At 45.2% G+C, this 27,943-nt stretch overlaps 2 protein-coding genes across 4 annotated transcripts; one reads left to right on the top strand and one right to left on the bottom strand.

Moving 5' to 3' along the window:
• Positions 1-1,610: 1,610 nt before the first annotated feature.
• On the bottom strand, positions 1,611-10,699 carry gpatch2 (G patch domain containing 2). Of its 2 annotated transcripts, none has more exons than XM_047573405.1 (10): positions 10,517-10,699; positions 9,317-9,560; positions 7,877-8,424; positions 7,575-7,639; positions 7,187-7,384; positions 6,272-6,392; positions 5,751-5,790; positions 5,522-5,586; positions 5,343-5,431; positions 1,611-3,269 (listed from the first exon to the last, which is right to left on the bottom strand). In XM_047573405.1, exons 1-10 carry the CDS (start codon positions 10,564-10,566, stop codon positions 3,100-3,102), a joined length of 1,590 nt encoding a protein of 529 aa, XP_047429361.1. In that variant the 5' UTR covers positions 10,567-10,699; the 3' UTR covers positions 1,611-3,099. The 2 variants fall into 2 exon arrangements, with proteins under 2 accessions (XP_047429361.1, XP_047429362.1); XM_047573406.1 differs by having other exon boundaries at positions 7,880-8,424; positions 10,517-10,698.
• Positions 10,700-11,538: 839 nt separating this feature from the next.
• On the top strand, positions 11,539-27,339 carry lpin1b (lipin 1b). 2 transcript variants are annotated; one of them, XM_047574080.1, is made up of 21 exons: positions 11,539-11,759; positions 17,154-17,357; positions 17,455-17,550; positions 18,859-19,145; positions 20,322-20,402; positions 20,484-20,591; positions 20,689-20,806; positions 20,957-21,287; positions 21,923-22,016; positions 22,125-22,312; positions 22,394-22,487; positions 22,652-22,721; positions 23,287-23,379; positions 23,478-23,539; positions 23,618-23,756; positions 24,158-24,306; positions 24,875-24,961; positions 25,052-25,204; positions 25,493-25,607; positions 25,769-25,872; positions 25,951-27,339. In XM_047574080.1, the coding sequence occupies exons 1-21, from the start codon at positions 11,685-11,687 to the stop codon at positions 26,156-26,158; spliced, it is 2,856 nt and encodes a 951-aa protein (XP_047430036.1). In that variant the 5' UTR covers positions 11,539-11,684; the 3' UTR covers positions 26,159-27,339. The 2 variants fall into 2 exon arrangements, with proteins under 2 accessions (XP_047430036.1, XP_047430037.1); XM_047574081.1 differs by lacking the exon at positions 20,322-20,402.
• The last annotated feature ends 604 nt before the right edge of the window (positions 27,340-27,943 follow it).

The raw sequence follows: 27,943 nt of genomic DNA, 5'->3' as shown, positions 1-27,943 counted from the left end.
CACACACACACACACTCATTTATAAACACACACTCCCCTCTCCCTCTTTCTCAGTGCCTCACTCTGATCCAGTGCTGAGTTTATCTGCCTAGCTTGCTCACAGGGGAGTCCTGAGAGAGTGTGTCAGACAGAAAGTGCACCTAAGAGAAAGGGTGGGTGTTTGTGGAGGGGTGGAGGGGGGTTGGTGGGGTGCAGACTGTTGGGGTGTGGAGGGCACAGCTCGCGTTGCCTTCTATGCAGAGGGAGGGTGGAGGACACACAGCGCTCCCGAGGAGGGATTTCTGTTGCAGCCTCGCAAAAAGATGGGAGGGAGACGGAGGGAGCGAGCATCGTATTTCAGCGATGTTGACTCAGCATGTGAATGTGATGCATGTGGTGGCGGCGGAGTTGGGGATATTTCGAGGGTGTTTTTTCATGAGCGGACACCGCTTTTTTTTTTCTTTTCTTTTCTCTTTTAAAAAGCTCTTCAAAGTGAGCGTCCCGGGAACAACTGGACTAGAAAGTTCTGCTGGCGTGCTTTCAGCTGATCAGAGTGGGAAACTGAAAGTAGACAGAAAATGCATTCTCCGACTGACAAATGCTTCTGCTAGCAGCAAATGAGTTCCTGGAAAATAAAATTATTGTTATTAAATCATCAGCTTTAAGTGCACGCACGCACGCACGCACACACACAAACACAAGAATTTCGTCAGTGATCCCAGAGATGTTTCTGTAACCACTAGGCCACGTCTCTCAAAGAATAACAGGCACGGTTTCAAATCAGAGCCTGAACAAGACATCTCCACAGCTGGTTTATTGCAGGGGTCTTAGCATTAGTGAATAGTGGCTGCTGCAGGTCAAAGGGCGCTGAAGTTGATTTTTATACTTAATGTAACAATTATGGTTTTAGGCCTTAAACTGGCATTGTAACCGCAGTAGTAGTAGATAATAAAATGCGTAATTTCTCATTTTGTACCCGTTGTCTAACTGGTGTTATTAACATAGACAGATAGCTTGATAGATCGATAGATAGAGACCGACTGGTCATAATCACTCGTCAACACTCATCACATTATCATGGCAACCGTGTGAGGGGGTGAACATTTTGCCCCCAAAGTTAACGCAAGAAGCGAGGACGAACGGACGGTTACGAGCAACTTCGACTAGGGTCAGATCATCTCTAAAGCTACATCTCTAAGTGGTCAGCACTCGTATCAATCGTGGTCCAAGGACAGGAAAGTGTTGAACCTGCGACAAGAGTCATGGGTGCCCAAGACTTATTGATGCACATGGAGAGCAACGGCTCAACGGAGTGGTCCAATCCAACGCTTCTCAGGGAGAACATGAAACTGCAATGAGATCATCCATGTTGTTCCTTCACAGGTTGAGGGTTTTAATGTCACGGCTGATTGGTGTAAATTAACATGCATTTACCTTATGTACAGTATATGCAGCTTTATTTACACCAGCCATTTTCAGAGTATGTAACCTTGTAAATTTATCTTCAAATGTTTCACTCTAGAGTTTTTTTTTTGTTTTTCATTTTTTTAGGTGAAAACAATGTCATCTGCAACCACCTGATGAACATGAACAGCAGTGGTGCTGGTACAAGACAGAACAACGACACCAAGTAGTTTTGACAGTCTTCATGTTTATTACACGTTTTTCTGTCACTCAACTCTCAGCTCACGTTTCTCTTAACCGGTCTTGGCCCAGACGGGGTGTGGAAACAAAAACATTGCCATGAATTCCATCGTGGTTAAAAGCCAAGATGTTTAGAGGAAAACAGTATTGCTACAGTACGTCTTTCTGCACAATTTCTAAGTCTCGTTTTCACATTTTTCCCCTCCCAGGTGTATGAAAACGTATATTAAATCTATATTCACAGCAATCTACGAATGGAAAATACGCTAACGAGCTAAATGGTCCGACAGTTGAAATGAAGAGTCCCAACGTCCCAATCAGGCGAACAGAGATGGGTTTACTACTAATTTAAAAAATAACAAAAAGAACATATTTGACATATCGCGTCCCGTCTGGTGTCAGGTGTTTTCACTTCTGAGATTAGATGTCGGCCACGGTCTGTACTTCCCCACAGTCCTGAGAAAAAGTCTAATCAAGGAAGGGAAGTGAAAACACCCGTATGTGGGGCCTTTAAATGTGTACGACAGCAATATCCCCTTTTCTTACTAAACCTGCTTGGGAACACCGAAACTCTTGTAACCTGTCACTTTGTCACTGAGCGTGGTTAAACGCTGCAGTCCGTTTGCGATGAGTTTTACAAACCCTCAAATAATACCTGGTAAAACGGGACAGAAAAGCAAGACTTCTCCTCGCGTGCACAAATGTGTGTTTTCTTAGTAAAAATCGGCAGAACGTGCGTAGTGGTGCTGGACGAAGGGGAGCGCTGCGGCTTTACGGAGATAAAAACATTCTTCATGACTCCTTCCGCTAAACGAAAAATAAAAAATGGACAGGGAACAACATTCACATCCCCAAGAGCATCAATACAGCGTGCCCTAACTTCATTACAATAAAAGGAACCTAAAAATAAATCTTGAGGTATGGCCGACTCAAAGCTCTGATTTAAACATTCTTGTGCAATATGGGACAAAACCATTCATCATTCGTTCCCAACGCGACGCCGCTGACTGGAAACAAACCGCGCCGCCACTGTTGGCGCACCCTGAAGCACCGCGCTCACTTTATAGTCAACAATACCTCAGATGTCTGGCCTGTAACGATGGCGTCTGAGGTAACAGATGAGACGAGGCGTCATTGTCTACAACGTGGAGTTTCTTGAGAGGACGTGTTCGCAAGACGTCTTTTACCCGGCTCAGTTCCAACACTCTCCGCTCTCACGTGTCAGGGAGTCCGTGTTGATGTGTCGGGCTTCTTGCGGCTTCCCCAATATGGGGAAGTTCTCCTTTCATCACAGACTCTGCTGCTATGACGAGTCTATGTTCTTGCACTCTCACATGCTTAAATTACTCTGGAACTTTTTTTTTTTTTTTTTTTTTCAACCCCCCATCACCCTGAGGAGAGTCTCATACGTCCCCTCTTTGATGGGGCATCTCGTCCTGGACTGCGTCAGGTTCGGGATCCAGACCCTGGGAGTTTTTAGTTGAAGCCCAGACCGGTGCCTTTGGGTCTCTGGGTGGCCCGGATGGGCTCGGTGATGCCTCTACCCTCCGGACCCAGGCCCATACCCGGGCTCCAGCCCATGCTCTGCAGCATGCGGCTCCCCATGTTGTTGTCAGGGATGGGAGGCGCGTTCTCCCCGACCACTCCTGAAAAGAGGGTCGGCAGCTTGCGTTAGTTGCATCGACAAGAAACGGCGGCGCATGACAAAGGAAAACTGGGTAAAATTAATGTCATTCTGCTAAAAAAAAGCAGGCAAAGATGGAAAATAGCCACCATGAAGCTAATCACATTTACAAGCACTACTTAAAACACTAATTAGCAGCAACTATCAACCACACGCGAGGTCTGGAAAGCTGCTGCTTGATATGAGCGTGTTGAAAGCTACGAGACAATTAACAGAGCTCAGAAAAGGAGCTCAAACATGAGAAATAAAAAGCATTTCTCAATCACACACAAACTTTATTTGAAGCTAAAAGCAACAGCATGGGGGACGATGTTTAGAGAATAAATGATGCAACCAAATATAGCAACGTCGGGCAGTTGGTTGTCAAACAGTGGCTACATTAATATGGACACAACAATCTTGTTCCGCAGAACAAAAATGACTCATCCATTCTGTCTCTGGGAGTTTCAGGCCGGGATTTCTAAAGCGTCTTGAGAAAGTTTGTATTGCTATTGACGCTATATAAATAAAATTGAATTGAATTTCCAAGCAGATGGGGAAGGTCTCTCTGGACTGTGCGTATTGGCCCCACGTGGGGTAAACATTGTGCAGCGTGATCCGTGCTCCAGGAAGGGCAGAAACATGGGCTGTGTCAGAAATCACCCCCTGACCTCTACACAAGGACAGAATCACAGCATCACAGCCTTTTGATCTGTTCGACAAAAAACAGTCGACAATTTTAAAAAGTTTATTTTCTTGGTTTCAGCTGCTGATTTTATATTTTTGTAAATTAGATTCAAGCTAGCTTCTTTTTTGGTTAACTGATACAATAATATCAATATAATAGTATCAATAAATCAGATTTCTATGTTATTCTACTTGATAATACTTTTTTTTTTTTAATTTTATTTTAATCTAACCTTATTTTATTCTTCTTTTTTCTCGTGGTTTTTAAGACTGTTTCTTTTATGTGCAACTAAGCTACTGTGACCAAGTCATTTCCCTCGTGGATCATTCAAGTCCGTCTGAGTCTAATCAATATTAAGCAACGCCTGTCGCGCTCGTCTAAATTTTTCAAATAGAGTTCGCTGTTGTAACGTTCGTTCGTTCACAGATCTGTCATTCTGTCAACCGACTGGTGCAGACTACTTATAAACCACACGACTGACCGGGCCACAATTCAAAGTTGCGTAACAAATGCGTCCAGCGAGCGGACGTCACAGTCTGCGGTCATTTCATCCTCCTTCTTTGAAATCACAGTCCGGTCTCAGAGGGCAACCTATCTACCCATCTACTCCGTCTTTTTAATCCGCCCTGGGTTCGTGTGCAGGTCAGAGCGAGGCTGCGTGCTCGTTTGCACACATGACTGTCGATGGGCTAACGCAACAGCGTCAGGATTTGGCCTTGACCCCGTCTGGTTGCTCACTAGATGGGGTCGATTTGTATAATGCCATGTCAGCAGTCTGAGTATAGTACAGATAGTTGTAGTTCTTATATTTTCATTTATGTTAGGCATGGACAGACAATTAGGATCAAAAGTGGACATGGCTCCAGACTAAATATACTATAACAGGACTTACAGGCCTAACAGTATCAGACTTTTGCCACGTCAACCTTCCTCCTCGTAAAGTATCAACCAGCCCGGAGGTAAGCAGTTGTTTGAGGGGAGGCTTTGTGATACACAAGTGTAACAGGCTAAGAGCTAATCCAGTGTCTCTGCTGTGACAGCATGACTTTGTTCGACGAAGCTTAGGAGGAAAAGGGGTTTACAGCTAAAGCAGGGTTAAATAAGGATGGGTGCGATGGGGGACAGAGAGCAATATGAAGGATGAGAGGAACTCGGCTAAATTAACCCTTTTAAATCACACCAGTCCTGGGGCGAGTGAGAAACAGAAGGCGAGGAGGGAAGCAACTAGAGCTCAACTAAGAGGGGGAGCGAGCGAGAGCCAAAAATACAATAAAAGGGGCAGCTGGTAAAAAAGAAAAAAAAGAAAAAAAAAGGAAAAAAAAGTGCCAGATGGTGTATTAGGTGTGTAGGTAGGTGTTCGTCAAATACCTGGGGGCGCCGTGGAACCGAGGGGGGCTGCTTTTCGCCTCCGCTTGACATCCCCCGTACATAGAGAGCCGAGGTGCCCGCTGGTCTGTCTGGAAAACGGGACAGGTGACACAAAAATGTTAGGCTGATAGCATCAGATTTTATGAGCTGAGACACAGAGAGTCTTCTCGTGCTCTCACCTGCTGGCTGTTTTCACCGAACAGCTCCTCCGATGTCCTCTGTCCGTCCGCGGGTCCCAGTGCAGCTGAAATGTCACAAAAGACAAAGATTAACCCTTTAAAGCACTTTGCGAGTCATTTTTTGGAATAAGGTGAAACTGCGCAGTGAACAGGCCGCGATATGAACGCTACAGCTGTTAGGTGTTACGCGCTGTGTGAAAGGGAACAAAAGGGAGGAGGGCTGGCTCACCTGTCCGTGCTCCCTCCTCGAGCCCGAGCTAAACCAAGGCCTGTTGGAGATAGAACAGCGTAATCAAAGCCCCACATTCAGAATCGTGGCAGCGGTCCAGAGACAGAAACCAAACCACTATTCATCATCGATTCTGACTGTAAGTGAACATTTTGTTCTGCAGAAACCCAAAAACCTCTTTAGACTCGGACTGCGGGAACACAGTCACTCAAGGAAAAACTAGGACAAAAGAGGAACTGATGGATTAATATTGCTGTCAAATCAACTGAATTTCTGTTTGATCCCATTACTGTCAAATAATGCGTCTATACTGTATAATGTAAGCTCTGAACTATGTTCCAGTTACCTTTGCTTGTCTACTATATCAATAATAACTTCTCAGTCACATCTAACAGTGTTGCATAAACTGCAGTTTAAAGTGATTTTGATTTCAATGAGCAGTTTGAAAATAAAATACATGAACAGTAGAATTAAGAGAATGAAAAATAAAAAGAAAGAAAGAGCTGAAGAGTGGGACTCACTCGTGGGAGTCCTGGGTTTGCCTGGCCAGCCTCTCATTGAAACCCTGGCTGGAGCTTCCCTGCAGCCCTGCATCTGACGCCTGCTGGTTTCCATGGAGACGACTCAACCTGGCCTGAAAGCCTGATGAATAAACGGGAGGTTAAACCTGGGGTGTGACTACTGACCTGACTACATGGGTTTGGCGTGTAACATTTCTTTGCGAGCCAAACGTTCAATCCTGAAAAATAATTGCAATCAAAACAAAACCATGAGGCGTAAACAGCACGCAGTCATTTTTTTGGTATTTTAGCGCTAAACCCAGGTGCCTCCTAATGTCCCCATTATCTCCCTGAAGGATATGTTTTGGCTTCGCAACTTAATCATGGCTCGTTTCACAGCAAGAGTCTCAAAATGGAACTGCCACACCTGGAAACGACACAAGACCTTGTACCTGCTTGACTGATGAAGAAATAATGAAAGAAAATCTCGCACCCGCCCGTTACCTGTACAGCTTAGCTCATACTGATTATAGAACTATAATATCTGGACACGACTGTGAGTACAGGAAAGAAAAAGATTTACAAAATGTGAGCGACAAGACAGATCACTTTTCCATTCAGTGCTGGATGCTACAACCAGATTCTTTACTGTATTATCTCATATACAACTAATGCTGACTTGTGCTTGCCACCTAGTGGCCAAAAGTGAGACTGCAACAACACTGTAAGATTTATATGTGTACATTTTCATAAGGCCCTCTAATCCTGTAAAATAATACATACTCCCATTATACCACCCAATAAATTTCATGTCAACATTTTCACAAGCTATATTCAAACACGTTCCACTGCCAAAGAGTCACAGTTTCTAATACTTATTACGCAGCACAGCTTTAGAGGCAAACATTCCCCCGCGTGTGTTGGCAGCCCATCTACCTCTTTGTGCTCCGGGGCTCATGAGCGGAAAGGATCCAGTGAGAATGCTGTTGAAGACGGGGTCAGCCAGGTCCAGCTCCTCGGACCCGGTGTCCCTCTCCCACCAGGGGACCACTCCTGCTATCCCGCAGGCACCGCCGGGTCCCGATCCGGACCCCGGCTCACCCTCGTAGAACCAGTCGCTCTGTTCGTCGTCCCCTGAAACCAGGACACGGGAAATGTCACCTTGAGGCTTAACAACTATTGCTGTGACACAAAGAGAGCCACATTCTGCAATTGGCTCTTTGAGAACTAGATCTCAAAAACAGAAGCGGCATGCAAAACATTTTAAAGTCGTTATTCTTCTGTTGCATACATGAAATAGTTTTAGACATGTCAGGGTACATACCTTGCCTTCCCTCGTCGTTAGTATAGAGGCCTCCGTCACTGCTGTTACTGACACTGCTGGTCTCACTGTAGGAGGAAAAGGGTATGGAATAGTAAAGTTCTTACTTAAATTCATCTCAAAAGTTTATTATGATAGAATAGTCATAAAAGATTGATCAAATTTCTCTGTAAGGTTTTGCTGTTTGACTGTTTTTGATAACACACTGACACAAAAGTACCTACCATGCCTCCCATGCACACTCATAGAAACAACACAGAAGCACAGACGGAAGAGCTGCGTAATAGGAAAGTCAAAACACTAACCACCTGTCACTCATGTCTTCGTCCGAGCCCTTCTGCTCCTCCAGCTCCATCTTGTCCTTGGACCCTTCCATCGGAGAAGAGATGGGGTCTTCACTTTCGACCACCACTCCCTCATCCGCAGCTTCCAGTCCCAGCCTGTGGGGCGCCAGTTTCCTCTTTTTCACCCTGTTCTTCCCTCCCCCTGACCCTACCAGGCCACCCACACAGAGCTCCATGGCGACCCTGCCCTCGCTCGCCCCCAGTCTGTGCGGCCTGCCACCAGCTCTGGCTTTGGGCACGGGCGGCGGCCCGAGCATCGTGCAGGAGGGGGGTTCCGGTTCTGCGGGGGGGTCGACAGCCATTCGTTTCACCTTACGTCGCCGCCTGAGGCTTCGAGTTCCCTCCACGCACCCCAGGACGCCCAGGTCGTCCGGCCAAAGGGGCCTCTTGCTCCGTCCCATGTCTGTGTGCGGGGTTCGCCGTTTGGGGCCAAGCTGCTCATCCGAGTCGCTGTTGTCACGGGCATGGCTGTTAGCTGCAGAGACGCCTCCCGTACTGGCACGGTAGTCCTGCAACAAATGTCACGGTGCTGAATACCAGAGGTGGAGGCCCATGCTAAATTAAGACATGTGAAAATACCCAGCTACGCCAGTCAGAATAGAATCGACGGCGCACGGAGGCTGCAGTTACAACTGCGACAAATTTAAACAGGATGCTATTGAGAAAACTCGCGCCTGAATAAAAATACGTCATACACACAGAGTTAACAGTCCTGCACTAAATCCTCCTTTAGGAATGGTATCATTTTCAGATTATAAACTGAGATAATTCAACAAAGGTGCTCATTCAACTGATCATTTTTCAAAGACGTAGTCTGTGGTGCTGTTAAACTGGACTGAATTAAAAACAAAAGTGGTTCCGTAATTAAGTGTAGCCCACTGACTAAAACGGGGTTGTCAAAATAATAGGAACATGTGCGAGTAAAACGCAACACAATTCAAAAGTAGCACACACCACAGCCTCCAAAACAAAAACAGTTTTCAACCATTGACAACTCTCAGTTATTTTACACAAACGCTGAATACCATAACCTTCTTGAAGATAAGAATTAACGCAGGACCTAATGTACCTAACGAACCGGCAAGTGAGCGTATATGTGCGTATTCTATTCCACTTTATTGGTTTGTTTGATTTGTGCTGGGGAATTTGAAATCTTTCATAGCTACCGAAAAAAGATAACTGGGGACCATACTGTTTACGAGCTCTGGAGAGATACTAAATAATGATATCACTATGCACTTGCAGTTAATTAAATTTTTGGGCGTCTTCAGGTTGTTTCAAGTAGTTTTTCTCAGTTTAGGAAGCTTGTCGACATTGGCTTTGAACTGATGTACTTGTTGTGTACTTTTTGTAGCTCACCATCTTGATTCATGTCCCCTCTATCCCTACATCCCAGCTCACCTTATGTTCCTCCACACTGGACTCCGATCCCTCGCTCAGGTGGCCCGTCTCCCAGGGCGGGTGCGGGTTGTCCGAGCGCCTCTTCCTACCCCTCCGTTTGCGGGCCTGTCTCTTCAGCAGGCAGCCCACGGCCAGCGCGTGGTCCCCCCCATCGCCGAAACCACCACGGGCAGCTTGCTCGGAGCTCTCCTCTAATGCTGACACCAGGTCATGGACCAGCTCGTCCATCGTCCGGCGAAAGTGCCTGAAGTGAAGGGGGAAAAAATAACAAACTTTTATTTTTCTTTGCTATTTAGTTTTTTTTTTTTAGTTGAATTGTTCTTTTTATTTATTTAATTCTCTCTGTGTTTTGAGTGATTGGTCTTGCAGTAGGTGGGTGATGAGGAAGCTGACATTCAGATGTGACAGTCAACTGTATATTTTTGCACCTTATGTTGTATATCACACTGTCTGACCAAAATGTTCAAACTGTTCTACAAATTAATTTTGAGAGACGAATAACCAAATAACGCATCCTGCTTTATTAGGAGCTATAAGGTATTGGGATACTCATAGCGAAGACCCATATATGTATGAATTATTTTGTAGAGTTTTATTGGTGGAAAACCCAACAGGCAGCCAAGAAATCACCACCGACCAAACACTTAAACGCTGTCGAGCTTTGAGATGGCGACCTGACGTTAGATAGGAGCTGGCTCTTGTAATCTGTCACATTACAGCCAGATGATTATTCACATATTGCATAACATACCTCGAGGGAAAAATACATTCAGCACACGGGCGAGATCAACGCCTAACACTAACGTTAATGAGTCTTTAGACTACCTAAAACATATCTAGAGCCTGTAACGTCGTCAGCAACTCGTTTGACAATAAGGCTTCTGTGTTTTAGTTAGCAATTGCAGACGTGAGCTAAGAGCTAACGTTTTCTTCCCAGTTAGCTCAGTAAGTGCACGCAGAGCATTTTAAAAGAAAGCTAACTGTTGCTAAGTAACAGCATTCGCTTCTCTAGCGCGTGGTTGATGTTTACGACTGTCGCCGAAAAGTAAACAACAAACAAACCCTCCGATGTTCAGGGTAGCTTAGCTGCTAGCCTGCTAGCACCGCTAGCTTTTGCTCTTTATAGCTGACTGACTCCCGAAGAGAGTGGAGTGGACGTGAACAATATGTTACGTCTCACTGGCTTCAAAGACCACCTACCAGCCAGTTCCCGCTTTGCCGATGGTTTTTAGATTAGCTGCACGGAACATTAAAGCCACCAAGTGCCGGATACCTTTAGCCAGAAACAACGGACAAACACTGACACACCGCAGACACCATACTGACACAAAAGCTAACGATCTGCTAGCGGCTGGATCAATATGCGACAAGAGGATAGGAGGAGGAGGACGCTGTGAAAGCAGCAAGAGGTACTATGCTGCTTTCAGGCGCTGCAGGAAAACAAATAATTAATTATAACCAGTAAACATTATGACAAGTTATTGTTATTAAAATTATTATTATATAAAAACAAGTCAAAGTGTATATATAGTTGATGAAAACATATTATATTCGTGCTTATTTCACTTTCATTTGAAAGGTACCAAATCCACACAATTCAGTGTTTTAAAAGCAGCAAGTGAAGGCGACTCTTAAAACTAGTTTCAATCCGCATGTATTTCCTTGTATTGAACACTAGAGGGCGGTGCAGTACAAAACGTATTAAACTTAACACCATATGTTTACAAACAGTTGGTTCATCAAATTTATACCAAAGGTCACCAGTTCAAACACATCAGTGACAACAGTGTCATATTAATTACAGTGCTCATGGGAAGAGTCGCTTGGAACCAGTGACACTTGGACTTCACCCCATGTGACAGGTGGTCTTGTCTCAGTGTCAGTGAGGGCCACATCAGGGTCACCAGCTAACAATAACAGCAAGTGTCACTATCTCTGTGTTACCTAATGAGAATTTCACAGATTTAATAAACAGGCAGGCACGCATTTGCAGTGGAGATATCGGTGCCAGTGCCTTTCGTTGACTGTTCTCTGACCCTGTGTGACTGAGGACGCCGGCTCATGTCTCAGACAAAATCCTGTCAAAATATCCCTGCCGGTGTCCCCTCCTCACATACCTAAGAAGTCAGAGGCTCTGGTGGCTGCTGACCACTCCAGGGTCCGTCTCAGGTTTCCAGCCGGGGACCCCAGGTAAATTTAGTAAGATGCTGTCCACCGGCATTCGTCGGTCAGACACTTGACGAGCTCAGTGAGTGAGGGCACATGTTCAAGAGCGGACAAGACTCGTGGATTTCCCACGCAAAACGCACCCGCTGAGAGGCAGCAAAGACAAGACACCTCCTGCTGAGATTGATAACATTATGGAATCATGATATCGACAGTGGACGAAGAAGAGTTAGATGAGGCTGAGCAGCATGATGCCACTGACACCACCTGGAGCTGGGTAAAGTCATTTGTGAATCATGTGCACGTGTGAAAGACACGCATGAATTATAAGTACAAGATAGGTTAGTGCCTTTCAGTATTTATATTGTGTCTGGATCCAAAATGAATGATGAGCAAAATATTCAAAACATAATTTTTACGTAAGTGGTCCTCAGAACAGAGTGTGTGGTTTAGATGACCCCAAGTAAGACCATCTGCTGGAAACAGGAGAAGAGAGAGGGAACCTGAGGTGACAAGCAAATTCAATATAAAGTTCATTTATTTAAACTAATAAAACAGTTCATCCTCTTTTTCCACTGTCCACAGCCATTGTTCAGCGACGTTTTGCGCCGAGTGTTAAACCTTTGTCTTACCCTCATAATCTCGCTCATATTTGGCTTTGCAGTTTCAGACTGTGTTTCTGTCAGATCTCATGACTCTCAGGCCAGACTAGCCTGAGCCAATCAGGGGCCTTGATATCAACCGAGTGTGTCAGAACATTATGTAATATGCGACGGATTAGTTAAAACAATGTTCCCCTGCTGAGTCAACTGAAACCACATCAAAACACAACGCCCAGTGCTGGCAAATTTTCCCGAGTTAGTCACGGTTATGGTGGAATCATATAAAATGACAGTCAGCCTCTGCTTATTTGTATAATTATTCTATGATTATAGCGTATTTGCTTTGTCTTTAAAAGGCTCAAACGTGACTCTCTTGGGAGCTACAGTAAACGTGTTCTTCTACAGTGTTGCTGCTACATACAGTATGAAGCAGTCAGCTGATTGATGTAAATTCATATATTCAGAGTTATGATTGGCTGCACACAGCGTGAGGCCACAAAAGACACTCCCCCAAGCCATGACAAACTTTTTGATGCAATGCTTCGTGGACTCAACCAACATTTACCAAGTTCATATGTGAATGGACATTCGATAGCATTCATACGACTTCATATGTGCTGTTTGTTTTAGGTCGGCTTGTTTCTCGTGGCCTGACACTTACACCACCAACCGTACGTGTTAACTGAATAAATAAGTGAAATTGCTATCATGTGCTGTTTTGTTTTTTGCGTCCAGAGTGCACTGGTAGTTCTTCCTGGCAAAGCAGCATGTTCTAAGAAATGTGTCAGTAAGGGCAGCTGTGTGGCTCATATATCTTTGGAGGACCCACTGACGCTCCTTCAGGGTCAGCGTATAGACGTTCCAGATTGGTCTGATCGCTGCTTCTGTGAAAGCAGCGTTCGACGAACTTCTGTTTGTGTTTTTGTGTCGGCTGAACTTGCAGGTTCAACGCATTTCGCATTAATCGTTTGTTTTGCACAATGCAGTCAAAAATGTGATGCTTTAAGGTCACCTATTTTCTGAATAACACCAGCATCTGCTTTCGGTGTGATACATAAAGATTTAAATATATGTATTTTTTATGACTTGTATTTGTTCTAAACTGGCGACAAGAGGAAATGATCAGTATTGTGTCTAAAGCAGAGCATTTATTTTCTCACATCAAAAGTCTCAGTTTAGCCAAGGGGCATTAACTAGTTACGAAGGAATGAGGATCAACACTCCCACAGATATGGCCATTCATAGAGCCGCCTAATGTCAGATGAGCTGCATCAGCTGTTTCATTTATTTATTTAATTTGGGGACAGAGCATATTAACAAACATTATAAATAACGTAAATATGCCAGATTGTGGCCGAGGCTAATTTCCATCTGTTGTCCCCAAGGCAGGTTGTCCTTCATAAAAAACACACACACACGAGAAAAGAAAAAAAAAGATACATAGAAGAAAATGTAGAAAATATAATGGAAGGAACTAAATATGCACTTAGCAATAATTACACGTACACAAACAAATTTATTAGGGGCTAACAAAAAGAAACTCCAGTGTATCAATTCATTAGTCACCATGACAGGAAAGGAGAACTACCCAAGACCCAGATCGGACATGACCTACTATTGAACGTAGCTCTATTCCACATTACTAGAGGACATGTAGGCCTTTAGTCACAGGATTCAGACCTGGTACTGAAACTAACCTCACACTGAACCTGCAGGGTAGTGACAAACACAAAGCACGTAGCCACGAGGTCGTGACCCACAGTGGTATCTACCCAACAGGAGTCAATACGGATTGTATAATATGTGTTCATTTTGTTTCATTCAGTGTCAAATGTGGGCACACACGCTAGCTTTGGCAATAATGTAACTTACGATTCATGTCAATAAAGCTTATTTGAATCTTATCTGATATTTACCGTCATCTATATTAGTTGTTTTCTTCAAGTTTATCTAAACTGAGTGTTAGTAGTTGTAACAGACAGCTGCTACACAGACATAAGTGATGTATTTAGCTTAGCTTAGTAGCTTAATGCAATACAACACCAGTCAAGCATATTCTCCTTTCACACATCCTGACTAATGTGGGTCTCCTGGCCTACTGGAACAGCTAATATCGCATGTGCCGCGAGGCTGCGCTGTGATTGGTCAGAAAGATCAGCTCACCGCCTCACACTTGAGACGCTGACGTAGCCCCGCTGCGTCCCGGCGTCACAACAGCTGCTGGTCGCTGCTGACGTTATATAGCATGAACGCTTGTTGAGGGGAAATGTACTTTTTGCGAAAGAGTGCAAGGAAGCTTAATTCGTTTGTTTAATGAATGCTCATTAAGCGTGACATTCTCGAACACTTTACAGTTGGTAAAACTCCACACGTATTGGTTACAGAAAAGTGAACTGTCGCCACCTGCTTTAAGCGTAGTGACATCAATCTTTTTATTTTATTTGGAAAATTATCATATATATGAAAAAAAAAATCATTATCATATATATGAAGCCAGCACCTTTGCCCGTATCGTTCCTCATTGATTTTTTGTTTATATAGCATATCAATCATCTTAGCCTTGTCATAATCAGAAAATAAATCAATAAAAACAATCAATATATACTCTTACTTACTACTAGGTATAATTACCTAAGTAAATTTAGTGATCTTCACTACTCAAGAAGTCTGATACCTTTATCTATTCCCTGTACTATATTGTTTTAGTATTTCATATTTATAATATTTTGTTTATGACGGAATGTTGAATAATGTTTGTACTGTTCAATAAAGCATTAAAAATAACACCGGCGTTATAATGTCGAGTACAATTTGAAACAGAACGAGAAAACACGCCCACGCATTATGGTTTTAGTTCATTATTCATTCATTATTTTTATTTTATTTTTTTATTTTTGCTGTTTTAAAAATAGCACCAATAAAAGAGGGAGAGGGGTTGGAGCGAGTTGCTGTAATTGTGTTGCCACTGTGGCAGCAGCCGCATCGATGCCTTTAGCAACTCACCAGCTCGACGCCGATTGGCCAAGAGCTTTCGCTTCATGTGACGTCATCCAGTGACAATGCCCCGGTGAGACGGGGAGAGTGAAAGACCGAGAGCGAGGGAGACCCGAGTACCGCTGCAGCTTAAACGGTTCATTTGTCGCTACTGCAGGTCCATGACAGCCAGTCAGGTCTCTGTCACTGGCTCAGGCTGAAGGAAGCAGGACCTCTTTAATAATGTGTCGCTGCGCTGTCAGTCACCGCTGAGGAAACCCCTTGTCTCCGTGTGTTGGTAAAGGCTGCCAGCGTATTCAGCTTGGAAAGGTATGATGTTTTTTATGATGTTTTTTTTATATGGACTTGACTGCACCTGCCTGATTGATGACAGAGAAGATGCTCTTTACAGCTCTGTTACAGTCTGATCGCGGCTTATCATCCACTGCTGACGTTTTCCATTTGCAGTGGCATAATGTATGAGTCAGTTGTTTGCAAATACATCTAAATGCTTTTTAATGTCTTCTCCTATTGGAGGGCCTATGGGCTCTCACGTGTACTTTCCACGAGTGTTTTTGATCACACAAAGAAAAATCTGTGTTCCTCTTTTTTCCATTTTTTTTAAATGTTCTTATATGATCAGGCAGAGGAGCTTGTGGTTTTTTTGTTTGTGTCATAATGTGGAACCGAAAGACTTTCTGTTCATTATCTGCTGAGTGGCAAAGCCAGACTCCTGTCTGTGAGGAAATGATCGAAGCAGCAGCTTGTGTATCCATTAAACTAATGAGCATACCACATTTGAACACAAGTGGTTATGCTTGACTGTCAATGAGGCCCGTTGTCTTATCCAACTACGACTCGTCTCTGAAGCCAAACACTGCTGCCAGTGTTTCTGCAACATTGTTCCTCGTTTTGTTTCATCTCTGACACAAGTCGGTCTATTTTTGGACGAGGCTGCTTCAGAGCGCTTCACTGTCTGAGAAGCAGCAGCCTGGTGTGCGGGGCAGCAGCGTTGCAACTTGATCCCTCTGTGGAAAATTTCTCCTTATTTAATTTAATATGTAGAAGGTCGTTTCTGGGAGATATTTTAAGATACGTCGCGGCTCCTCGGATTCATCTGCTGCTCTAAAATTAGGGGCCCTGTTCTCCAGTAAGGGCCTCTTCTCCTGATCACATGCGCTCAAAAACAAAGAGGAGGGGGGGTACGTTGGCGTCGTCCCAACCCCCTATCTTCCATGGTGTTGCAAACATTTAGGGGCCTGCTGCCAACTCAGGCAAGGTCAGAGCCCACTCTTCTCTGTTAATAGTCAGCTTTTGAAACTCTGAGATCCCTCCTTCTTTGGTGACTGTGTCGCAGAAGCTCATATGCTGTCATCAGTATGTTAGAACCAAATATAATATGCAAAATGTATTCAAATCCTCTTTAATGTGTAACTCTCGGAACAAAAAGAGGCTCAACTGTTTTGATATATACATATATTTGCATTTGTTTTACAGGGGAGCTCTAAACTCCACTACTCTCGGAAAGCTGTTTTATTAAGATGATATAGAGAGCCATAATGAGCTGACTCACTCAGGGGTTTATGGACTGAACTGATTTGGAACAAATAAGAATAAAACAAACTGGCTGGGTGTCCTTCTTGTGTAACGGTATCTTTTAACCTCAATTTGCATTTGTCGGAAACACTCATGACGCTGCGGTTCAGCTCAGGGCGTAAGCGCTTCAGAAGGTCCAGACGTTATCTTTGCCAGAGAAGCACAGACTGGTTCGCGTCCTTTGACCTCTGGTGTCTGGGGTTAGTGGACGGAAAACTGTTGGATAAGATTTCCAGACTTTTGAGGAAGAGGAGAGGGTGGGAAGGTCAGCGCGGGAACAGGGTGTTTCCACCATATCTAGGCCACGGACTGTTTACCAGACCACTGAACCTGCGTTTGACTGACAGGCCGAAGAACGGCACGGTGAATGTCAGTTCATAAACACCTCCGCTTTTGACGGTTGAGCTCTCAGCCCAATCGTTTTCGATTCATGCAGCTTCGCAAGCACGACCTCAGATGCTAACCCTCCGTTTGCCCTTCCCTCTTGTCTCGGTTCGCAGACCCGCCAGACCATGAACTACGTGGGCCAGTTGGCGGGCCAGGTGTTCGTCCAGGTCAAAGAGCTGTACCGAGGCCTCAATCCCGCCACCCTGTCCGGATGCATCGACGTCATCGTGGTGCGTCAGCCCGATGGCACCCTGCAGTGCTCGCCTTTCCACGTTCGCTTCGGCAAGATGGGCGTCCTCCGGTCCCGGGAGAAAGTGGTAAGGAGATTTTTTATTTTTTTTTTAAAGTAAAGGGAAACGGTTAATGTTCTTGTTTGTTAAGCTCTCTCTTCCTTTTTTCTTCCCTCTCCTCCAGGTGGACATGGAAATCAACGGGGAACCCGTGGATCTGCACATGAAGCTCGGAGACAAGGGAGAGGCGTTCTTTGTGCAAGAAACTGAAAATGATCAGGTAGCGTGAACGTAATTATCTTCCTGTTGAAAGGCTGCCTCGAGCGGCAGCAGTAGTACTTCCTTTAAATGGCCACGTTGCTTCAAATGAAAACAAAGATTCAAATGAAAACACACCGTTCTCCTCCCCTTTGAAATCCAGTCACACCCATGTGCACCATTATCCAAACTATCTTCCTCCTTACGCGCCGTCATAGTAGTTTGAACAGGGTCACGCTGTGTGCAGAGTTGGCATGGCACCCAGGAATTTCTTCCTTTCCTCTTTGGACAGCCTCCCTCTGTTCATCAGCAAGTGAGAGCCCTGAAGGCCGTGTTTACTAAACCTATATAGAGGCTGGTGTTCCTGAAAGAGAAATGCGCCTGTGGAAACTGCAGTTTTGTGTCACCGTGACTCTAGATCTTTAGATATCTGTGTGAATTTGGATTCTTAGACAAGCGGCTAAAGAACTCTGAAGCCTTCCGCTCTAATTTCACCTCCCATCTTTGTGTTTATGAAGCTTGAAAAGTTTCATGGAAAGCATTTTTTTCCCCTCAGTTTTTGGAAGTCTGGCAGCTCTCTCTGTGTTTTCATTTGGTTTTTGGCTTACAAGTTGCCAAATCACGAGCTCTGTCGTAATGAAGCCTTTATTTGCGCCATTGTGTGCACAAGAAGACGTGTGCAGCAGAACGGCGTAAACAAGCGGCAAAGCACTGAGGCTGGGGGCCACCTCAGACAAGGGAAACGGGTGATTTACTTTCCCCTAGAGTGGTGTCAGATTCCCAGGCCTGGAAGAGCAAGGAGGGAAGGAGGGATGGAGGGAGGGAGGAGTGCAGTGGCTCAGAACCCACTTCCTTGGCACAGAGCAGCAAAACGTGAGGCCGTATTATCGGACCACAAATCATATGGCTGTGCGTTTTTCCCCCCCTTTCCCTCGTTCCACATGTCTGCAGTCGCATATACATTTAAACTCCCCCACACCGACGGCGGGAGACCTTCCTGCTAGAAAGCATTTTCTTTTCCTAGAAGGAGGAATGACAAAAGGGAGCATTAAAGTTGTTTCACAGAACTGAGGAACAGATTGTGTTTTGGATCGGCTCTTTCGTCCGTTGGCAGACCGTCTCCTCTCAAGAGGCTTTTGCAAACAGTGACTACACACTCACAACACATAAAATTGCACGGCCTGCCGGTTGAATTCTTGATGTAATATTCAGTGTGCAGACAATAGGATTGCAAACACTGACAGTGTTGCAGTCCGAAATGATTTTTGCAACATTTAAGATTTCTCGAAGAAAGCCTTCACTGTTCCAATTCTGGTTTTGCCACAAACAGGAAGTGGTCCCGTCCTACCTGGCCACCTCTCCCATCTTGTCAGACGGAGGCGCTCTGATGAGCTCGTCCGTGATGGGGAAGAGCTCCGGGTCCAACGTACAGACCCTGGGCTCCATGGGGAGCAGCGGAGACAACGGCGGAGGGCTGATGAAGAAGAGGAGGAAGAGGAGGAGGAAGGCCCGGACGGACAGCGTGAGGCGGGAGGAGAGCGGAGACTACTCGGCGGACGAGGACATGTTCACCATAGACATCAGCTCGGACGACGGGGGGGAGATGGAGAGCAGTAGGTAAGAAGAAAGGGGCGGCAGAAGCGGGGGAATGAGGAAAAGAAAAAGGAAAAGAATGAAGTGCACGTGAGGGGCGAGCACAGCGGATAGGGGTACACGTGACGATGAAAAGGGGGGAGGTCGTGAGATAAACAGTGCTGTGCATCACTGGAACAAGCTTTGAGAGCAGCTGCAGTGGAGCAGGAGTCTGACAGGCAAGGATAAACAGACGGGCGTCCGCAGATGTAGGGCTGACGAGCGCATACTCAGAAGATGAAAAAAAAAAAAAAAACATATGGAAAGCGTTATGTCTGCGCGGAGATTTCACAGGAAATGTCCTCATCGTGTTCACTTCTGTTTAAATGAGCTTTCCATGGTGCCGCATGGCCTGTGTTCAGTGCACAGAAGCTCGACAAGAACAAAACATTCAAGACATAAGACATTCTGTGTACACGGTGTGGAACGGTGGTTAAAATTGCTGAACATAATGTAATTATATTAAGTTTATAAAATGTAGACAGTGAGGTAGTAGTTTGTGCAAGGTAAAAAAAAAAAAGCTGATTTATTCGTGCAGGTACATTCTGACTCTTCTGGAAAGGGTTTCACAGTCTTTTAAACCAACGATGATGGGTGCGTGCAGGGATTGGCCTTTAAGTCTTCCAAAAAAAAACGAGCTGAAACAAGGTCAACTGGACTTGAAGAGTGTTGGGGACTGTAGTCTCCGGCAAATAATGAACTGGTGGAGCGCTATTCATTGGGGAGGAAAAACAGGATCAAAAACATATTCCTCCAAATACAGGTCAGTAGGTGGTCGTTAACAGACCTTAGTCATGCGAGTTTCAGGTGAGCGACACCTGCAGAGGTCCTACCGTTAAAACCCCGACTCTTCACCAGTCCTTTTGAAGTGCAGAAGCTATTCAGACGGGTGGCGTGATGCCTTCCAGGAAAACCGACAAGTCCAGTTGCACTTGTTTTAGCCTCATTGTAATGATTTTACAATGAGGCTTTCGTGGAATTGCAACGATAAACTGACCCAAAACTTTTTTTTTTTCCAACTGTCTAAAATTTCACATACTACACAAATAGCCGTATCACAGGTGGAAAGAAAATGTGCATACTTCAGTTTTTCCACCGACATTAGTCTCAACATGCGGACCTAAACTGTAGCTACAAGACATGTTATCTTTTTGAGTGCAGGCCGAACGCAACAGGTTCAGGCACGATCTGTGGTTCTGTCGGTCGTGAAAGTCGTTACAGAAAATGGGTGGAGAGTCAAAGGTAAATTACAGACACTCCCAAAATAAACGACGCACGGGACTGGTGGTATACATTTACAGGATGGCGCGTGTCTGTGTGCAGGTCTCGAGACGTCCTGAGAGACGAGGCCGCGGTCGGGCCAGCCGGCGGTTCCTTCAAGCAGACCGGCATCTACACGCTTTCCGACGGAGAGTGGAGCCCCATCCAAAGGTGCTCAACTCGCGCAAGAACCTGAAAGCTGTTTATATAGCATAGGAATAACATCAGCAGATGTGTAACTTGTCTTTGTCGTCTCTTCCTGCCTCAGCCCTGGGAACTCTCGGCCTACCTCTCCCAAGAGTGACTCTGAGATAATCACCAAGTCGTCAGACAATCAGAATCCAGCCATGCTCTGGGCGTGGGGGGAGCTGCCACAAGCTGCCACGGTAACCAAAATCTTCCCGACACACACATTTAAATTGGCGTTGTAGTTCTAGTATGGCACTAAGTTAGAAAACACTTATCCAAGTAGCTTCTTCAGTCCTAAATGGGGGGGCTCAGAGCTCACATCATCTTCCTCCTCTCCGCTCCCCCAGCCATCCTTCCTCCAGCTGAAGCCCGACCCTCCGCCCGTCCACCCCGTGTCCATCCCCGTGTCTGAGAGCACGCACTTCCGCGTGATCTCTCACGAGGCGTCTTCGGAGCAGCGCGGACCCTGCCCGGAAGTGGCCGCTCTCCGGCTGCTGATGCCGGAGGAGGCGGCCGACGGGCAGAGAGCTGTCGTCAGCGTCGGGATGGGGTCCGCGGGGATGGAGTCGCAGGCCGCGGCGAACTCAACCGAAGGAGCGGCGGCTCGCATGGTGACCGACATGGAGGAGGCGATGCCTCGACCGCCGGGAAAGACAGACTCTCCATCTAAGAAAAAAGGTGAAGTACTAACATGTATTATCATACAGCGTTACTTTCAGAGCTCGATGGCATTTGATTCGTGGAGCCAAAGACGCCAAAATTAGCTTTTGGATGGTCGTTCTGGACATTATGACAGTTAATCATGAAAGCTGAGGTTTTAAGATTTTTATTTTGCTGCACCACAAACCAAACATCATTCCATGCATTTTATTCGAATGAGCGGCTGCATTTCCAAACAGAAGCATTAAAAAGATCTCTGTCTAGTGAAGTGAATGTGAACACATTTATTTTCGACACAGTTCCCAGCTACATTCACAAACTTAGCAGTCCAGCAGTTGTGGAGCAACACCTTTGGACCCTCCTTATTAGAAAATAGAAGTGAGGTCATCTTCTCCATCAAAACGGCGACCACCGTGTTCCTTCTCAAAAGGTCTAACGGTTCTAATGTTGACACCATGTTCTTGGTTAACTTGCAGTGTTCAGTTACAAAATGGAAATACCGTAAAAGTTATGAACTTAAAACTTTGTGCATAAACATATAGAGGTGAACTGCACACACGTCAACTAGAGCTACTAGAGCTGCGCAACTGGTCTTCTTCAACTTGGACCTCTCAACCAGCCTACATAACCTTTGACACTTTCCCCTGTTGCAGACAAAAGAAGCCGCCATCTTGGCTCTGATGGAATTTACCTGGACGACATCACGGAGCTGGAACCTGAAGTGGCAGCCCTTTATTTCCCTAAGAGGTACGCGACAGGACGCTCGCACACATACAGTAATCCTCACTTCAGTGTGAAGAAAGTTTTATCGCAATTTCAACTCCTTCGCAAACTCATCCGATTCTCCCTCTGCAGCGAGAGCAGCGCAACGGTGAGGAGCATCTCTGACCCGGGCCTCCACAGCGCCAGCCTGTCCCCGCAGTCGGTGGGCTCCGGTGGAGACAGCGGAGTGGACAGCTACTACTGCGACCACATGTCCGACCTGCCCAATATCGCCATCTCTCTGTGTGGAGGACTCACCGACAACAGGGAGATCACTAAAGGTACAAGGCAGCTCCGAGACACACTTCATGCTCCGCGCTGTAAGCAGGGCAATCACGTGATGTGTGTTTTTGCGTTCACAGAGCAGTTTCAGGAGAAGATCATCTCCTATCAGCAGTTCACAGAGAACCCGTCCATCATCGATGACCCCAACTTAGTTGTGAAAATTGGCTCAAAGTAAGACCGACTTGCTGGCGTCTCTCCGCACAAACTTCCCTGTCACAGACCGCAGCAAAAATAGCAGCATCTGCAAAACTCTTTGAGGTTTTAGAAAAAAAAATAATCTGGCTGCTTTTATGAAACTGACTCAAATATATATATATTTTTTTTATTCCCCTCAGGTACTATAATTGGAGCACTGCCGCCCCACTTGTGCTGGCTATGCAGGCCTTCCAGAAACCTCTGCCAAAGGTAAAAGCTGACGGCACACACTGAATAGATAATAATGTCTCTGCGGTTTGTGTCACATGAAAAGCACTCCCCCTTCTGACTGACACCGGTACTGCACCCTGTGTGTCTGTGTCTCCGTGCAGACTCTGTCATTACATTATCTGATACACCATCTATAAATATACAGCGAGAACCGCCTTCAGCTGTCAAGCTAAACGCTGTCTTTCCCTGTCTTCTCTCCCTCCTCCTCTACTCCATTTATCCATCCGTACATTCATTTATAGTTTCCTTGCTTCAGCTACATTCACTCGGCCTTAGAGTTCCTTCTCTGTTGTCTGACCGGAGTCCTGGGCTACGGCTCCGTACGTCAGAGACAACACTTATTCCGACCTATCTCCTTCTTTCATCCCATGTCCTCTACCTTCACTGCCTCCCTCATCCGTCGCCCCTTATTTTCCTCATCCCGACCGCAGGCACATTCTTGGTTGTGTGTTAGTTTGTTGAGTTATGGTCTGGTTTGGCTTTGGTTTTTCAAGCGTGTGCTTTTTGTGTCGTGGTTGTTTGGCCTTTGCGTGCCTCCCTCCAGGCTGCAGTGGAGAGCATCATGAAGGAGAAGATGCCCAAAAAAGGAGGGAGGTGGTGGTTCTCCTGGAGAGGCAGAAGTAACAGCATCAAATCGGTAATTCCTTCTCCTCCTTCCGTTCCTTTCGTTGTCCGCGCTCGACGAGGAGCTCCACCGGCTGTTTTGTTGTAACTCGTGTCAAACTCTTCCTGTAGGATTCGGTCTCCGAGCGCGGGGCTTGTGGTTCTCCTGAGGAGCTTGGGAACATGTCGGACAGGTAAGAGAGACGCGTCCGGACCGCTAGGTTGGATGCAGCGTACAGTGTTTCAACATCTGGTCGTCTGTCCGATGGCAGGCATAAAGAAGAGTCATCCTCCAGCGACGAGGACCACCGAGCAGCCAAGCAGAGCTCTCAGGCCAACCAACCAGAGCCCGGGGTCCCATCAGGGGGCGTGTCTTATAAGAAAACGCTGCGACTCACATCGGAGCAGCTGGTGAGGACACGAGCTTGAGTGCACCTTAAATGATCCGTTAGAGAACAGTGTATTTGAATTACCGTAATTCATGGTAGTTTGCGCTATTGACATAACTCAAAGTGTTCACTTTACCAACACATTCCTCCAAACAACTCTTTCTTCTTGGGTCTCCTCAGTCTTGTGTAACCCCTCCAACCATTACCACAATGGCAGCTTTTTTTCCAAAAAAGTGTTCAGCCACTTTTTGAATTTTATTTTCGGTGAGTTACGGTAATTCAAATACCGCAAGCTTGCAGGCAAATATTTAGGTCTTAAAGGGTTAAACATTTTTAATCAGTCCTTTCATTCTGACTATTATTTTAATATTAATGCATTTTCTCCCCCCTCTCTCTCTCTCTGTCTCCCTCTCACACACCCAGCTGTCTCTACAGCTGCAGGAAGGTCCTAACGATGTCGTGTTCAGCGTGACCACTCAGTACCAGGGAACCTGCCGCTGCCAGGGCACCATCTACCTCTGGAACTGGGACGACAACATAATTATCTCCGACATAGACGGAACCATTACCAGGTGCGTGAGTGCGTGAGTGCGCACGTTGCGTGTGTTTACCCTGTCTGCACACCTTGAGTTTGAGAACTGAAAACCCGGCAACACAAACTACGTCCCCCAAAAATGATCATGCGGTTAAAGCACCACCTTTCTTGCACCGTGTCAGCGTGAACTGAACATTCTAATAGCCTTAAAGCAGAATGCATCGGAGCGCATTTGTATTCACTAGTGTACCTAACGAACTGGCAAGTAATCCAGAGGCAGGGTCATCTGTATGCTGCTCACCTCTGTGGCCTAAATGGCTCTTTAATGAGTGTTCAGTAGGATGAAGTAATTTCCTCGCGGCAGTTTTATTGTCACATTTATTCACTGTCGATTAGCAGGCAATTTTTCATTTTTCGCCCCGGAGATTTAGTAGCTTCATGCGTGCTATCATTTAATGATAGATTAAGCAGGTGGTCAGCCGGTTCCCATTAATCTTAACTTCTCTCAACTTAATTTATATGCTGTATGCCTCAGGTTTTGCCCAACACATCTGTTTTGATTGTGTTTCTGGTGATAAAAAAAAAAGTTCACTCATTGTCTTCAGGTCAGACACGTTGGGTCACATCTTGCCCACGCTTGGGAAAGACTGGACGCACCAGGGAATTGCACACCTCTACCACAAAGTCAGCCAGTAAGCACCGCTTCATCGACCGCTTGTTTTTATGGAAGTGAAAACTGCATTTAAGAAAGTGCTAATGAGTAGTTGTTGTCACCGAAACAGAAACGGCTACAAGTTCCTGTACTGTTCAGCTCGAGCCATCGGCATGGCTGACATGACGAGAGGCTACCTCCACTGGGTCAATGAGAGAGGCACCATGCTTCCTATGGGCCCCGTCCTCCTGAGCCCCAGCAGCCTCTTTTCAGCTCTGCACAGGTATTTATTACTCACAAAAACACTTTACCCAGAGACAAAAACACCTTCGGAAGAACTTAGTTCAGCGTCTATGGTCTGAATTACGTTCTACTATCCTTGCTCAGTGGCAGTACTTGTCTAAAGTACAGGAATTTTGGAGGGTTCAGCTGTCTGTGTTTGATATGCCAGTGGACTTTTAGACCCCCCAGTTGCACTAACCCAAGTTCCCTTGGCGCTAAAAGTTGTGGATGCTTTGTTATGAAAGAATAAAGGTGCAGGTGAAACTTTTTTCGTGTGTGTGTTTTACAGGGAGGTGATCGAAAAGAAGCCAGAGAAGTTCAAGGTGGAGTGCCTTAATGACATCAAGAACCTCTTCTACCCCAACCCACAGCCTTTCTACGCAGCCTTTGGCAACAGACCAACGGTACCTGCGCAAATGCGCTATGTTTTGTAAAGAATAAATGTTTGCCCGTCTTTGTTTTTTTTGTTTTTAGTTTTTCTGATTATGCAGCAAATTGTTGCAGGTACATTTAATTTAGATGTGGCTCTAACATTAAACTAACTTTCTTTCTTTTTTTTTTGTAGGATGTATTTTCTTATAAAGAAGTGGGCGTGCCTCTAAACAGGATCTTTACAGTAAACCCTAAAGGCGAGCTGGTGCAAGAACACGCCAAGACCAACATCTCATCGTAAGCATCCAGATTAATACAGTTTTATGGTCTGAGTTCAGGTGAAGCACTAGAATGACCTCCTCATCTTCTCCTCAGCTACGTGCGTCTTGGCGAGGTGGTGGACCACGTGTTTCCTCCGAAGATGAGGGCCTCCTCCTCCGACTTCCCCTGCTCGGACACGTACAGCCACTTCACCTACTGGAGGGAGCAGCTCCCCCTGGTGGACCACCAGGGAACTACGCCCCCGCAGACTCCCAGCTCCAGCAGTGATACGCTGCCCGCTGAGCTCCAGAGCACTGACTGAATGAGAGGGTAGCGGAGATTCAGAGAGTGGTGGTTACATGCGCGTGATATATTAACGTAGAAGACGAAGCACTGTTTTCTTTTTGTTTGTTTGTTTGTTTATTTAGTGCACAGCAAAACCTGCTGTGATTATAGTCTTAATGCAAAATAGGGATGTAAGTGCACTTTTATCAAGAGACTATCTCCGCGGTTGTCTGATTATATGTATGTATATGAGTAATTTATTCCGGCAGCTTAGCACAGACGTCATTTTGGATGGAATGTTGACATTATCTCAGTAAGAAGACAAGTGTGGTGTGTATTTAAAACAAAAAACCTCTGTTCAACAGTGCTCAAAAACAAAAAAAAAAAAAAACGAGGTGCCAAATAGTCAGTTTGCAATCAATCAGCATGGAAACGTAGCACTACATATGCAGACGGTGTCCTTATATAGCAGTATATGTGTGCGTTTATGATGATTCTGTTTGAAAGAAGTCAGTATTAATTATCAAAATGTATTACAGAGCACAGTGAGGGAGTGAATGAATGAATGAGTTAGCAGCTGTGTAGCGTCATCAACCAACCAAGGTACACTATGACTTCCATTTGAAATGAATATTCAGAGCAATACAGAGAACAGAAAAGCACAACCTTTCTAATTCCTCTGAAGACTGTTATGTGTGATATGAAATATTGATTTATTTTTCTATCCGAGCCTCAGCAGTGTGCGAGAGGTGGTGGGCTTCGTGAAGCGTCCTTTAATTTATCCATTCAGTTGCAGCGCACATAAACGCACGTTGACTGTCCCGTTGACATGTGACACTCACCGTGTCACTTGTCAGACTATCCACGGCTTGAAAGAATGTTTGGCCTTTTTGAAGTAGCAAACATCTGGCGACTCATCTTGATTTCTTCTTATACAGACAACATGAGGTCATACACGGTATATGAGCAGGGACTGCCACCATGGCAGCCCGCCTTAAGTTACAGTTTGTTATCAAAAGTATCATGAAAGTAAGCCTTCAGTTTAGCTTATGAAAGAGGATGTATATATATATATGATGCTGTGACAGTGCTGTTATTCTTTCTATGAAAGAGCTGAAATAGTTTTATTTTTGCCTTACTTGTGATCAGTAGTTTTATTTGACCAGTTCATTGTGAAATTGGTGTAAATCGAATCATTAAAAATACGTTGGTACATCAGTGAAAGTGTGTGTTTGTGTCTACTGTCTGTTTAACACCTCCACAGTTTGGATTTTTCTTTGCAACCTGTTTGTCTTTCCTTGTTGTCGATACTTTTGATATGTTCCTCATTTGAAGTAATGTAGTAAGACGGTGGAAAGTAACTCTTGAGATGTGGCAACACGACAAACCTTGTGAAACACCTCAGTTTAAACCACAACCACAGAGTACGAGGCCTTTATGATAAGGACAAAAGAGGAGAACACAGTGTCACCAAGCACCATTATCCCATATTTTGTATGATTGTATCCTCTCTTAGGCTTTTCTATTGTTATATTAACTCAGCTATATATTAAGTTAAATCAATATACTTCCGAGTTTAAATTAAGTAAATAAGTTGTCTTATGAAGCCATGATTTTAGATTTTTTTTTAAGGTTTACCAGACACATTTGATGTATTTACCTTGTCTTAGTCCCAGTCCTTCCTCAGTTTGTCTGTTCATTTACCTGCATTGTTCCTTGCTTGTGTTCCTTGTTTTCAGACTTTTCACTTGTGTTTGGTGCTTGGATAATCCGTCCTCTCTCTGTAGTGCTTTCATAGTAAATCTCCATTAATCCGGACTTC

Source organism: Mugil cephalus, chromosome 21 (assembly GCF_022458985.1).
Source record: "Mugil cephalus isolate CIBA_MC_2020 chromosome 21, CIBA_Mcephalus_1.1, whole genome shotgun sequence".
NCBI lineage: Eukaryota > Metazoa > Chordata > Actinopteri > Mugiliformes > Mugilidae > Mugil > Mugil cephalus.
This window is presented reverse-complemented; position numbering and strand designations above follow the sequence as displayed.